We start from the raw sequence: 12,807 nt of genomic DNA, 5'->3' as shown, positions 1-12,807 counted from the left end.
TTAAATATACCACTAACTGTGTTAAATATACCACTAACTGTGTTAAATATACCACTAACTGAGTTAAATATGCCAATATCAGAGTTAAATATGCCACTAACTGAGTTGAATATGCCAATATCAGAGTTAAATATGCCACTAACTGAGTTAAATATGCCAATATCAGAGTTAAATATACCACTAACTGAGTTAAATATGCTACTAACTGAGTTAAATATACCACTAACTGAGTTAAATGTACCACTAACTGAGTTAAATATACCACTAACTGAGTTAAATATACCACTAACTGAGTTAAATATACCACTAACTGTGTTAAATATGCCACTAACTGAGTTAAATATGCCACTAACTGAGTTAAATATACCACTAACTGAGTTAAATATACCACTAACTGAGTTAAATATACCACTAACTGTGTTAAATATGCCACTAACTGAGTTAAATATGCCACTAACTGAGTTAAATATACCACTAACTGTGTTAAATATACCACTAACTGAGTTAAATATGCCAATATCAGAGTTAAATATACCACTAACTGAGTTAAATATACCACTAACTGTGTTAAATATACCACTAACTGTGTTAAATATACCACTAACTGTGTTAAATATACCACTAACTGAGTTAAATATACCACTAACTGTGTTAAATATACCACTAACTGTGTTAAATATACCACTAACTGAGTTAAATATACCACTAACTGAGTTAAATATACCACTAACTGAGTTAAATATGCCAATATCAGAGTTAAATATACCACTAACTGTGTTAAATATGCCACTAACTGAGTTAAATATACCACTAACTGTGTTAAATATACCACTAACTGTGTTAAATATACCACTGAGTTAAATATACCACTAACTGTGTTAAATATGCCACTAACTGAGTTAAATATACCACTAACTGTGTTAAATATACCACTAACTGTGTTAAATATACCACTAACTGTGTTAAATATACCACTGAGTTAAATATACCACTAACTGTGTTAAATATACCACTAACTGTGTTAAATATACCACTAACTGAGTTAAATATACCACTAACTGAGTTAAATATACCACTTGAGTGTTCAGCCAAGCTGGTAAATGGTATTTTACATTTAAAAAAGGAACAAAGGGAAATCGGGGGGAGCCAGTTTGCATGGGCCTGATCCAGTTGATGAAGTTAATAACAGTGTTATGTATTATTTTTCAGTTGTTATGCTTAAGTTTGTCAGCAGAGGAGAAAATATTGACTTGACTGATAAATATTGTTTGTTTATACCTCTTTCTGTTCTGTATAGCTCTTATGTAGGCATATAGTCTTACACTTAGACTGACAGATGGAGCAAAATGGTTTAAAGGAGGCAGGACTGTAATGGAAGCACTGGGGTATCAGGTGTGACTGTGTGGAAATTGCACATGGTTTACATGGTGAATGTTGCTGAGGGCCCCATGCAGGGATATTAGGACTGGCCACATACCAGCTAGGAAAAAACTCTGGGAACGAAAGAGGAGGTGGCATATCCAGGTCATTTGTACAGATACACACCATCAATATGGTTAATTTTATCCATACGCAGTTCACTATTCCTCTGGAGTTCTCTGATTCATTTTAAGCAAGAAAAGTCTATAAAATCATCAATCTCTTTAAACTCTCACAGTGTGTATAAGTATGACACTGATTCCCATCATAATTGCAGTACTAGCTAAATAAGAACCTCTTTGGGGTCTTTTTTTCATACGAAAGCTTCATTTTCTTTTGTGACGACCAAATGAACATCAGCTGTCGTACCACAACGGACAGCTGGTGGACATTTGGTCCCTTTAATGAGAGTAAAATACAACACAAGCAAAGCTTTACCTCACTGCAGACTTCAGTATGTCCAGTTTTCCGTAGTACTTGCGGCCCCCCAGTACGTACAGTATATTATTGAGCACACACACGCAGTGGCGGAGTCGCGAGGGCTCCGGGAGCTGAGCCAGTGGCTCCCACTCCACAGTCCGAATGAGGCCCTCTCCACGCAGAAAGCGACGAGCGAACCACAGGCAGTGGTTCGGCTCCCGCCGCTCGAAGTTCTCATTCACGCTGTCTCCCCCAACCAGCACCAAGACCTGCGAGGTACGAAGACAGAGATGGATGGATCCTTCTGTCAATTCATTCAATTTAAAACTAATTATAAAACGGATAGTTCTGGTCCTAAAATCGGATTGGCTGAGCCGCATTCAAACTTGTTATAAAATCCACGATATACGCACACCTATGACGCCTCACAGCGACTGCGAAAAGTAAAGAGCAACTGTGCATCACGGCACCACGGCACGAAAAACCCTTGTGCTGTTAATGGAATAATCTTTAACTCTCATGCTGTTTGCATGAAGCAACGAGTGTACTGATGAAGTAAGAACCCGTTTTTGTTTAAACTGAGGGGCTGACAGCTTATGTTCTTGACTAGAACTTGGCTGGTCAGCTAGGCTAAAAGACAGAACAGCCTAAACAGCTCCATCATTAATACCACAGGCTTGAATTAAAGCACTTACAGTATGATTAACTGTAAAACTGCAGTATAAAAGTCTAAAAATGTCACTTCAATGTTTTACACGTTTCAAATGTTTGTGTTTCAGTCAGAAGTCGCGTCAAACCCAGGCTGAATCCCAAACGGCTCTGTACTCCCTAAATAGTGTTCTAGCTATGAAAGTTTAGAAATTCTAGCCTCTACAGCCAAACAGTGCATCATGTATCGAGTGTGGATGTGTCTGAGTCCCAAACGACTGTTTCTTAGCTGTATTATTCACTGTTGGGCTGCAGGATCGAGTATTTAAACTCCTACGTAGTGCACTATGTAGGGAGCAGGGAGACCATTTGAGATTCAGCCCCAGTGTGAGAAGAGGGACGCTGCTGGATTGGTGCTAAATAAGACTCGCGGTGGTAATTTGGTACTTATAAAGTACCAAAAGTACTTTGTAAAAAGTAAAGTCCTTATAAAGCGAAGTTTTTTGCATTAATGATAGCTCCTAAACAAAGGAGCTACATTTCTTGGAGGAATACTTGTTTATGTTGATTATTACTAATAATAACTTACACAATTTTTCAGAAAATAATTTATTTTATCATATTTTATGTTGGCTGCCATTTTATAAAAGTAATAAGCCACCTGAAGCCGTGCGTTACTGCTTCACATCGTGCCTAAGAACAGAGCCTTTAGTCCTTTCCCCATGATACACTGTTATTAATACACTGCCTGCTGTCTGAGACACTGTTTTATGATAGAACTATGATAAAACTTTACCACTATTTTACTAGTATCCACATTTCATATAAAAGCTCATGTGTAGGTTCGCTGGTGGTTTTGGATTATGCAGAAATTCTGAAATATCGGTGCTATTCCCCTTTAATGTACTCAGGTAAAATAAGGATAAGCACATACAGGTTCAAATCAGATACAAACACTACCTGATTTGGGGTACGAGGTTTACAGCCTACAACTCTTTGATTTCCCTCTAGAAGTTTCCTCACTGTCTCCAAGGCTGCCCTTCCTTCTGAGCTCCTACTCAGCAGTCTGCAGTTCTGGACCTGAGGGAATGAAAGCAGAACAAACACCAGTGGTACCATGAGGGCAGAGGCCTGTTCCAGTATAGGAAGGTCACAGTATTCAAAGATATTAACCAGGGTTTCTTCCAGGCTGAAGCTCTTCAGGGATCACAGTTTTCTTTCTAACACTCTAAATACAACTCACAGAGGCTTTGCTAATTAGTTGATAAGTTGAATCAGGCGCGTTTAATGAGGCAGAACCCTAAACTCTGCAGAGGGTTCTCTAAGGTAGTCTAAGCCAAGGGTTTTTACGGTGGGGATTGGGACAGTGGTGCTACGAGACATAAGACTTGACGAGAGAAAATAATTTGATTAGCAGAAGCACCGCTGATCGGCTCCACCTACAGGCCACGGAAGAGGGAGGGTCGTGATTGGCCGCTAAACTTGAAAAACTTGAAGCCACTTTTTAGCACCGGGCTAAAGATTGGCGGATTGCAGCCTCAGTTAGTGAGTAAACTGTGTGATTACTGTCAGGTTTGGGATGTACTGGAATATCAGTCCTAGTCATCTCTTAAAATGGTCAGCCTGGGGCTTCGGTAAAAACTGTAGTTAATAACAGTTTAGATTTTTTTAAGGCCCAGTCCCATTTCTGATTTTTACCCCTACCTCTTGTTTTCGAGTGTCTCCTTGCCTCTTGGAACTGAGTTATAAGGGGTAGTGGTTGAAATCTTCCCTCTGAAATGAGACCCTCAAATAAAAAGAGCATCACTTCATTAACAGCTACTAGCGCTGCTCTGTAGGCGACCCTGCCAGTCTGCAGTGACAGCAGAGGAGGGTAAAGTTCAGCTCCTCACTGCTGGGCTTTAGTTACATTTAGGGGATCATATGCCTTCAAAGAGGGGGGCAATTATTTATTATCACCCACCCCTAATTCTTATATATTCACCAGACTCTTGTTTGAATTTTCCCGTTCCACCTTAAATGGAGCAGCAGTTACATTGTGGTGGTTCAGACAGGAAATGTTAGCTACTAGAGATTTTTTATGTTCGTTATGAAGAAAAGAACCAAAACCACATTAAACTAGATAAAACAGTGGTTATCATAATTTTTAACAGAGAAAATTCTCACATTTGTGGGTTTCTTTGGTCGCTTGCGCAGCCATCTTACTGTTTTTTCTTTTTTTCTCATAATACAAAAACAACATATCAAAGGTTGAAACTGAGAAATGTTATTATTTTTGAAAAATATTTGCCCATTTTGAATTCGATGTCAACAACACGTTCCAACAAAGTTGGGACGGGGGCCTGTTTACCACTGTGTTTCATCACCTCTTCTTTAACAACACTCTGTAAGCATTTGGGAACTGAGGAGACACTGCTGTAGTTCTGAAAGTGAAATGTTTTCCCGTTCTTACTTGATCTAGGATTTCAGCTGCTCATCAGTTCAGGGTTTCCTTTGTTGTATTTTTCATTTCATAATGCGCCAAATGTTTGCAGTGGTGACAGGTCTGGACTGCAGGCAGGTCAGTTTAGCACCTGGGCTCTTTTAATACGGAGCTGAAATACAGAGTTTAGAGTTTTAACTTGCATTTGTGGATGCAGTGATGAACTGTGTTCACAGACAGTGGTTTTCAGAAGTGTTTCTGAGCCCATGCAGTGATTTCCACTACAGAATCATGTCTGTTTTTAATGCAGTGCTGCCTGAGGGCCCAAAGATCATGGCCAGCAAATACTGGTATTTGGCCTTGTCCCTTACATACAGAGATTTCTCCAGATTCTCTGAATCTCTTAATGATATTAATTACCGTAGATGATGAAAAGCAAAAGTTCTTTGCTATTTTATGTTGAGAAACGTTATTCTTGAATTGTTGCACTATTTGATGGTGCAGTCTTTCACAGAGTGGTGAACCCCTCCTCATCTTTACTTCTGAAAGACTCCGCCTCTCTGAGATGCTCATTTATACCCAATCATGTTCCTGACTTGTTGTCAATCAACCAGCAGGTTTTTTTTTTAGCACTACACAACTTTACCAGCCTTTTGTTACCCCCGTCCTTTTTGGAACGTGTTGTTGGCATCAAATTCAAAATGGGCAAATACTTTTCAAAAACTATAAAATTTCTCAGTTTCAACATTTAATATGTTGTCTTTGAAGCATTTTCAATGAAATATAGGGTTTAAATGATTTGCACAACATTGAATTTTGTTTTTATTTACATTTTGCACAGCGTCCCAACTTTTTTGGAAATGGGGTTGTATTTTGAATGCAAACCACTTTGGAGAATGGTTACCATTAGCCCAAATAATTGTGTTCAAGTGGTTTTGTAATAACTGTATTGCCTAAATGCAATAAGATTGGTCAAAATACAAACAATAAATTGGCCAATTGACATTTGTGCTTTTTGAGCAAAAATCTGCTGAACCCAAGAGTGCATCTCTAAACTTCACAGCAGGATTTCCCAGTCCTGGTCTTGTACCACCACTGCTCTGTGTAGTTTAGTACAGGAGTATTCAGTTCTGCTCCTGGAGGAACAGTTTGGTGATGTACCTGCACAAACGCACCTGATTCAACTCAACATTTAGTGACCAAGAGGGCTTGTTAATTAGCTGACTGATTGAATGAAGTGTGTTGGGAGCAGAGGTGGTCAATATGGCAAAAACGTCCTTCAAAACGTTTTCATGATACATAATATGTCAGGAAATTTGTTTTTTTTAGGTTTTATAAGTTGTAACAGACAAAAAACAACCAGAAGTGTCACATTTAAATAAAACTATCAAAAAAAAACATATTAAGCAGGACTGATAATGTACATGCAGTAGGTCAGTGTTTTTAAACTACTGACAATATCCTCAGTATGCCCAGAAAAAGCATACTGTGATTTAAATAATCACGATAATGATAAATATCATCATATCGCCCAGCTCCAGCTGTGAGCAGAATAGTTTTTAAATAGGAGGAACATTGCTTTAAGTCTGTAGTGCATTATTTGTATGTGTATTTGAAGATCCTGGGTTACTACAGCATTTCCATGTATTTAATATTATCAAGCTTCTCAGAAAAGGTGCTCTGCCATCAGTCGCCTCTGTCCTACATTCATGTCAATATGACAGATTTACCAGAATTCTTATTTAAATTCCGATCCTTATACTGCTGTACCTCCATCAGCTCTCGATGGGTCATCAGGGGAAAGCGGATCCGCTGGAGAAGTCCTGGAAGACTGCCCAACCTCTGCGCTTTCTCCTCCTCTACCCACGTCACTGCTGCTCTGAACACTGCCACCTACAGAGAGAGCGGAGGAGATGCAGTGAGTATAATTACGCTGTGAAGAGCCCATTTAGACATGAACAGTCAACTAAAGAAAGTCTAGCTGGAGGTGGGTAATAGAAACATCAACAAGATGTGCTTAGTGTTTATAGATAAATGTCATGAAATTGCCGTCATCAGACATTTACAGTGAAATATGACCTTTTAAGAATCTTGCACAGTCAGTAATGGAGAACGTGGACCTAGAAAATATTACTTAGAATAGAACAGAACGTCTTTGTTGTCATTGCAGAGCAGTACAAAGAAATTTAAGGTGCAGTACCTGATGGTGTTAGAAGTGTAAAATGACAAAAATCTATTTTAAAAAGTACATATTAAGACTATTCATGCACGGATATTCATACACCATACATACTAGCATTTCCAAACATTTTCTGTTGCTATACATTCATCATTATTGCACATATTGTATCGACATGACACATACACTTGTGTCTGTTGTGCACTGACCTGCATCACTACTGCTATTGCCATTTGTTGCATCTGGATCATTAAAAGAAATCAAAAATAGAGGCTGGCGATTTGGCAAAAATATAATACTGCGATTCTTCAATTTATACGATACACAATATGTCACAATATTTATTTTTTCAGACATCTGATCAGTTACAACAGAGAAAAAGGAACCAGTAGAGCTACATTTTATAAAATGCTATAAAAAAACTGTGAACATAGTGATTTTTATTCAGTATTTGGCACTGAAACCAGTTAAACTGACTAATTTTGCTCTGTTTATAATGAAACATGCAGTTGTTCAGTGTTAACATACTGATGATACACATGATACATTCAGAAACGATATTGCATTGTATTGTGACATAATTTATCACAATAATGATATCGTCAAACTGCCCAGCCCTACAAAACGATACTTTAAACAACAGTGATAAAAATTGTAAGTATTATTTTCAGAAGTGTAAATTTAGGGGTTAAGGTTTGGGACAGACTCCTCCCAACAGAAAGATCCCTATAAATCATGATTTTGTATTTCGCTGCTGTCGGAAGAAAACCTTGTATCTCCATTTTTGTCGTTTTTCAGTTTTTAACATAATTTGAAAACACATATTACCCTTTACATTGTGTGTAAATTTCACAATAAATGGACCAAAAGAAACGGCCCAAAATGACTTGGAAAAAACTCTGGTTCCATTGACTTACATTAAAAGTTTTCTGTAAAGTTACCGTTTTGGAGATACAAGGTTTTCTTCTAACAACAGCGATAAATTTAGCTCATTATTATCATCTCTGTTAATGCCTCGGGTGTAAATAGATCAGAACATAAACCTTGTGAATATTTAAGATCTAAATACTTAATTATTTTTTTCATTGTTTTTTTTAATCATCTTTTAGGACTCTTGCGCAATCAGTGATGGTTGTGAACCCAAAAAATATTGCAATATTTTAGCAGTTAATCAATGTTTTGCTTTCTATATAGTATTAGAGTGAATAAAGAGTTTTTAATTGTGCAGAAGCCTCTCAAACAGAAAATCCGCCTGTCATGGGTCACTCTGCTTTCTTAGCTGTGCTGTTATATATTGTTGTGTATTGTGTCCGGTGTCCACTGAGAGTAATCTGTTACACTTGATGTTTCCATTTGTAATCTTTACAGTACTGCACACAAGTCTTAGGAACCTAATCAAGTTGTTTAAAACCATATAAGTGAGTTTTAAGCTCTAAAACACTATATAACATTCGAATAAATACAAACAAAAATGAATGCATTAAAATGAACAAAAAGTAATACAAAAGATTAAAGTAGATTAAATAGTTCCAGATTTCACACCAATGTGCCCTTTTATATCCGGATTATAGCTTGGTTAGCACTCATAATAATGGGGGCTAAATGTTCTAACCAAACAGTGTCCAAATCTAATTAACAGAGGGCCGGTGTGGCCACAGGACTACAAGACCGATACTAATTGATCAAACAAGGGGAATCAGGTGTGCTTGAGCTTGATTGGAATGAAAACCTGTAGCCACTTTGCCCCTGAATGAACAACATTGGACACCCAATCAGAAGTTTCTCTGGGTAAATTTGATGCATAAAATCTATGCAATTTTCAGACATCCATGCTATAAAATCTAACATGACTGTTATGACTGACTGGGATTGGATTATGTTTAACATACAATGTAACACAGAAAGACCAAACAACAAAAGGCCCATAAAAATGCGTTACACTTAAGCAATTATATCAGGTCAGTGAGGTCCAGCAGGGGTTGCGTGTGCATTCGGTAACTGTATATCTACAAAGTGTACCAATGTGGTAGGTGTTTCTGATAAAGTGGCCAGTAGAGGTGAGCAGGGCTGGGCAGTATGATGATATTTACCGATATCATGATAAATTACATCAAACCAAGTTTTTCTGAGCCTATGCTGGATATCATTAATGGTTACAACACTTTCCAACTGCATGTTTGATTGCAAAGAGAGCATAATTAGTTCTATTTAATTGGATTTAATGCAGTGCAGTGTTTGAAATGTTCAATATAAATCATTCTATTTATAGTTTTTGACAGTATTTTTTACATTTAGCACTACTTCTACTGTTCCAAATTATCAGGTCAGAAAACATAAATGTTATGACATATATAAATGACATATGTATTGTGTAATCATCCAGTTCTAGAAGTGGCCAATATGACATTATATTATCGTTATCATCATAGATTTTATTATTGTGATACACAATATGCTTTTCTGGGCATATCGGAGGTCCTTAATGAACGCTGACTAACTGCACGTTTCATTTAAAGGAGAACATAATTAGTCCTGTTTGTTGGATTTAGTGCAGTGCACTCTTAAAAAGGGTCGTTCTTCAAAGGTTCCTTAGTAAAGAAAATGGTTCTATATAAAACCATGAACACTGAAAGAACCCTTTGCCTGATTAAAGTGTTTTTGGCATCATCAAATGGCTCTTGAGATTAATGGAGAATGTTTTGAAATTGAGTCGTTTTGAAAATGGTTCTATATAGCACCCACAATATCAAACTTCTAACAATAAAAGAACCCCTTTGGGTGCTACATAGAACCCTTTTCAAAAAGATAATGTAAAAAACCATCTACAGAAAATTTTCCACCAATCTGAAGAACTACTTTATGACGCAAAGAATCCTTTAATCATGCAAAGCTTCTTTAAGTGTTCATGGTTCTATATAGAACCGTTTTCTTTACTAAAGACCCCCTGAAGAACCATCTTTTTTAAGAGTGTACAGTATGTGTAAATTAGAGCCCAGGGTTTGTGGTGGCCGTTTTTTAATGTGGCACGAGTAGTGAATTGTGTCTGCGTATTAAAATATTATGATACATATCGTGTGTTGCGAAAATTTCTTTAAGTATCATGAGATGAGTGGTTGTTATAGTGTAGTGGGTATCACCTTTGCCCTCTGTGCGGTAGACTAGGGTTTGACCCCCTGCCTGGGCAAGCGCCCTACGCTATACCAATAAAGAGTCCTTGGGCTAGACTCCAAACACTTCGCCCACCATTGTAAACTGGAAGTCGCTCTGGATAAAGGTGTCTGCCAAATGCTGTAAATATAAATGATATGATATTTTTGCCTTATCGCCCAACCCTGTACTTAATAAACTGGCAACTCAGAAGTTTAGGTTTCTGGCCTCACCTCACTGTCTGCGCTCAGTGCATCTCTCTCCAGCAGACGTTCCAGCAGGGAGCAGGAGAGATCCTTGAACCTCTCCCCCTCTGAGACCCTCTGAAAGTGGGCTAGAGCGTAGTCCTCTGCTGCCCTGCCCAGCTGTTCCAGGCCGTAAGTCTCAGCGAGAGACAACGCGTCCAAACATGAACCGTCATCCATGTAATCCTGTAGGAAGTTTAGGCAGAGCGTGAGCGCCCCCTGCAGCTGAAACTGCATGGCTGCTTCCGTGAGGTCCCACACATTTTGCCAGCCCAGCTTTAGCTGTCCGGAGTAGATGAAGTCGAGCAGTGATCGCAGCACGCTGGCTTCAACGCCTCGCAGACGCACCACCTCCTCTTCAGACTCACGTAACCCTCCGCAGAAGAGGGCCCGAAAGTAGTCCCCTCCAGCAGCGAGGATGACGCGATGGGCTAAGACGGGGGGGTCAGAAACAGTGTTTAGCATATGTGCCTTCAGATTGCAATGATTCAATCTAAAAAAAAAAACTCCACGGGGTGTTGCACTGGTACGAGTGGATCAGACACAGCAGTGCTGCTGGAGTTTTTAAACACTGTGTCCACTCACTGTCCACTCTATTAGACACTCCTACCTTGTAAGTCCACCTTGTAGATGTAGAGTCAGAGACGATAGCTCATCTGCTGCTGCACAGTTTGTGCTGGTCATCCTCTAGTCCTTCATCAGTGGTCACAGGACGCTGCCCACAGGACGCTGTTGGCTGGATATTTTGGTTGGTGGACTATTCTCAGTCCAGCAGTGACACTGAGGTGTTTAAAAACTCCGGCAGCACTGCTGTGTCTGATCCACTCAGACCAGCGCAACACACACTAACACACCACCACCACATCAGTGTTACTGCAGTGCTGAGAATGATCCACCACCCAAATAGTACCTGCTCTGTGAGGGTCCATGGGGGTCCTGACCACTGAAGAACAGGGTAAAAGGGGGCTAACAAAGTATCAGAGAAACAGATGGACTACAGTCTGTAACTGTAGAACTACAAAGTGCACCTATATAGTAAGTGGAGCTGATAAAATGGACAATGAGTGTAGAAACAAGGAGGTGGTCATAATGTTATGCCTGATCAGTGTATTTATCAGCTGAACTACAGTTAGTGTTTTTGGTGATATGACAGGTGTGAAAGAATTGTGTGTAGAATTGAGGTGTAACCACTGTCCCATAGTAGTAGTTGTGAAACGAGCTAATATTAATACAAAAATGAAATACTTTCGGATTGTGTTGTGGGCTTGATCTGGCCGGCAGACCTTGTGGGCATTAGGGGATCCATCAGCTGTGAAAACGGCACACAGTTTCAAGTTGCAGCGTGTCACTAAAGTGTACTCATGTATGAGCCTCTTAAACCTTCTTTCTTTTTCATCACCAGCCAGTGAAATATGTCTGAGCGACAGCTGTCGTGCTCCACACCTGCAAAAACTGATGTCCACGCTTGATGATGGTGATTTTGACAACAATAAAGAAGCTGCGTGTCTGTGTGAGGACGACGAGACGATGGGAAAAGGACGGCCGACTACACCTTTCTCGCCGGGAACATGATCAGAAGTGTTAGACCTTGTAGAATGCAAAAGCATATAAAACGACATTTCAGAGTCGGACAGTGCGAGCAATGTTGCAATGAAGTGTCCGGCGTGAGAGATCTGGACACACACGTTATTATCTGAGCTTATACTCCTGGGTCGCAGGGAGAGCTGGAGCCTATCCCAGCGGTCATTGGGCAGAAGGCAGGAAACACCCTGGACAGGTCGCCAGTCCATCACAGACACACAGACATACACAGTCACACACACAAATTCACAGCGAGGGGCAATTTAGCGTGTCCAATTGGTCTGACTGCACGTCTTAGGACTGTGGGGGGAAACCCAGACAGACACTGGGGAGAACATGCAGACTCCACAGACAGGACTCTGGTCACCCGGCCGGGCTGTGAGGTGACAGCAAGCAAGCAAGCAAGCAAAGTTTATTTATATAACGCTTTTTACAACAGGTGTTGTCACAAAGCAGCTTTACAAGGAAATCAGCATTACAGAAAGAAATCCGGGTCCAAGCCCCCACGAGCGTCGCCAGAGGCGACAGTGGCAAGGAAAAACTCCCTAAGAGAAACAGGAAGAAACCTTGAGAGGAACCAAGACTCAGAAGGGGAACCCATCCTCCTCTGGTCGACACCAGATAGTAAACATTGTTAGTACAAAAACAGGGAAAACAGGTGGAGCAAATGATTAATTTGATTAGTTTAGTTCATGCAGCAGCAGCGGCGGCAGCAGCAGCATCAGTGGGGTCAGGATGTGAGGGTG

The 12,807-nt window shown here is 39.7% G+C and overlaps 2 protein-coding genes across 2 annotated transcripts in view; one reads left to right on the top strand and one right to left on the bottom strand.

Annotated features, from left to right (window-relative positions):
• The window catches only part of adgrb3 (adhesion G protein-coupled receptor B3), a 994,217-nt gene that overhangs the window by 846,448 nt on the left and 134,962 nt on the right, over positions 1–12,807 (top strand). The window lies entirely within an intron of this gene.
• The window catches only part of LOC118816770 (kelch-like protein 33), a 34,451-nt gene that overhangs the window by 8,203 nt on the left and 13,441 nt on the right, over positions 1–12,807 (bottom strand). The window contains exons 3-6 of the mRNA XM_036583356.1: positions 10,469–10,911; positions 6,680–6,802; positions 3,448–3,567; positions 1,858–2,108 (exon numbers count right to left, since the gene is read on the bottom strand). Coding sequence (XP_036439249.1) covers positions 1,858–2,108; positions 3,448–3,567; positions 6,680–6,802; positions 10,469–10,911 — 937 coding nt within the window. The remainder of the gene's footprint in view (positions 1–1,857; positions 2,109–3,447; positions 3,568–6,679; positions 6,803–10,468; positions 10,912–12,807) is intronic.

Source organism: Colossoma macropomum, unplaced genomic scaffold (assembly GCF_904425465.1).
Source record: "Colossoma macropomum unplaced genomic scaffold, Colossoma_macropomum, whole genome shotgun sequence".
NCBI lineage: Eukaryota > Metazoa > Chordata > Actinopteri > Characiformes > Serrasalmidae > Colossoma > Colossoma macropomum.
This window is presented reverse-complemented; position numbering and strand designations above follow the sequence as displayed.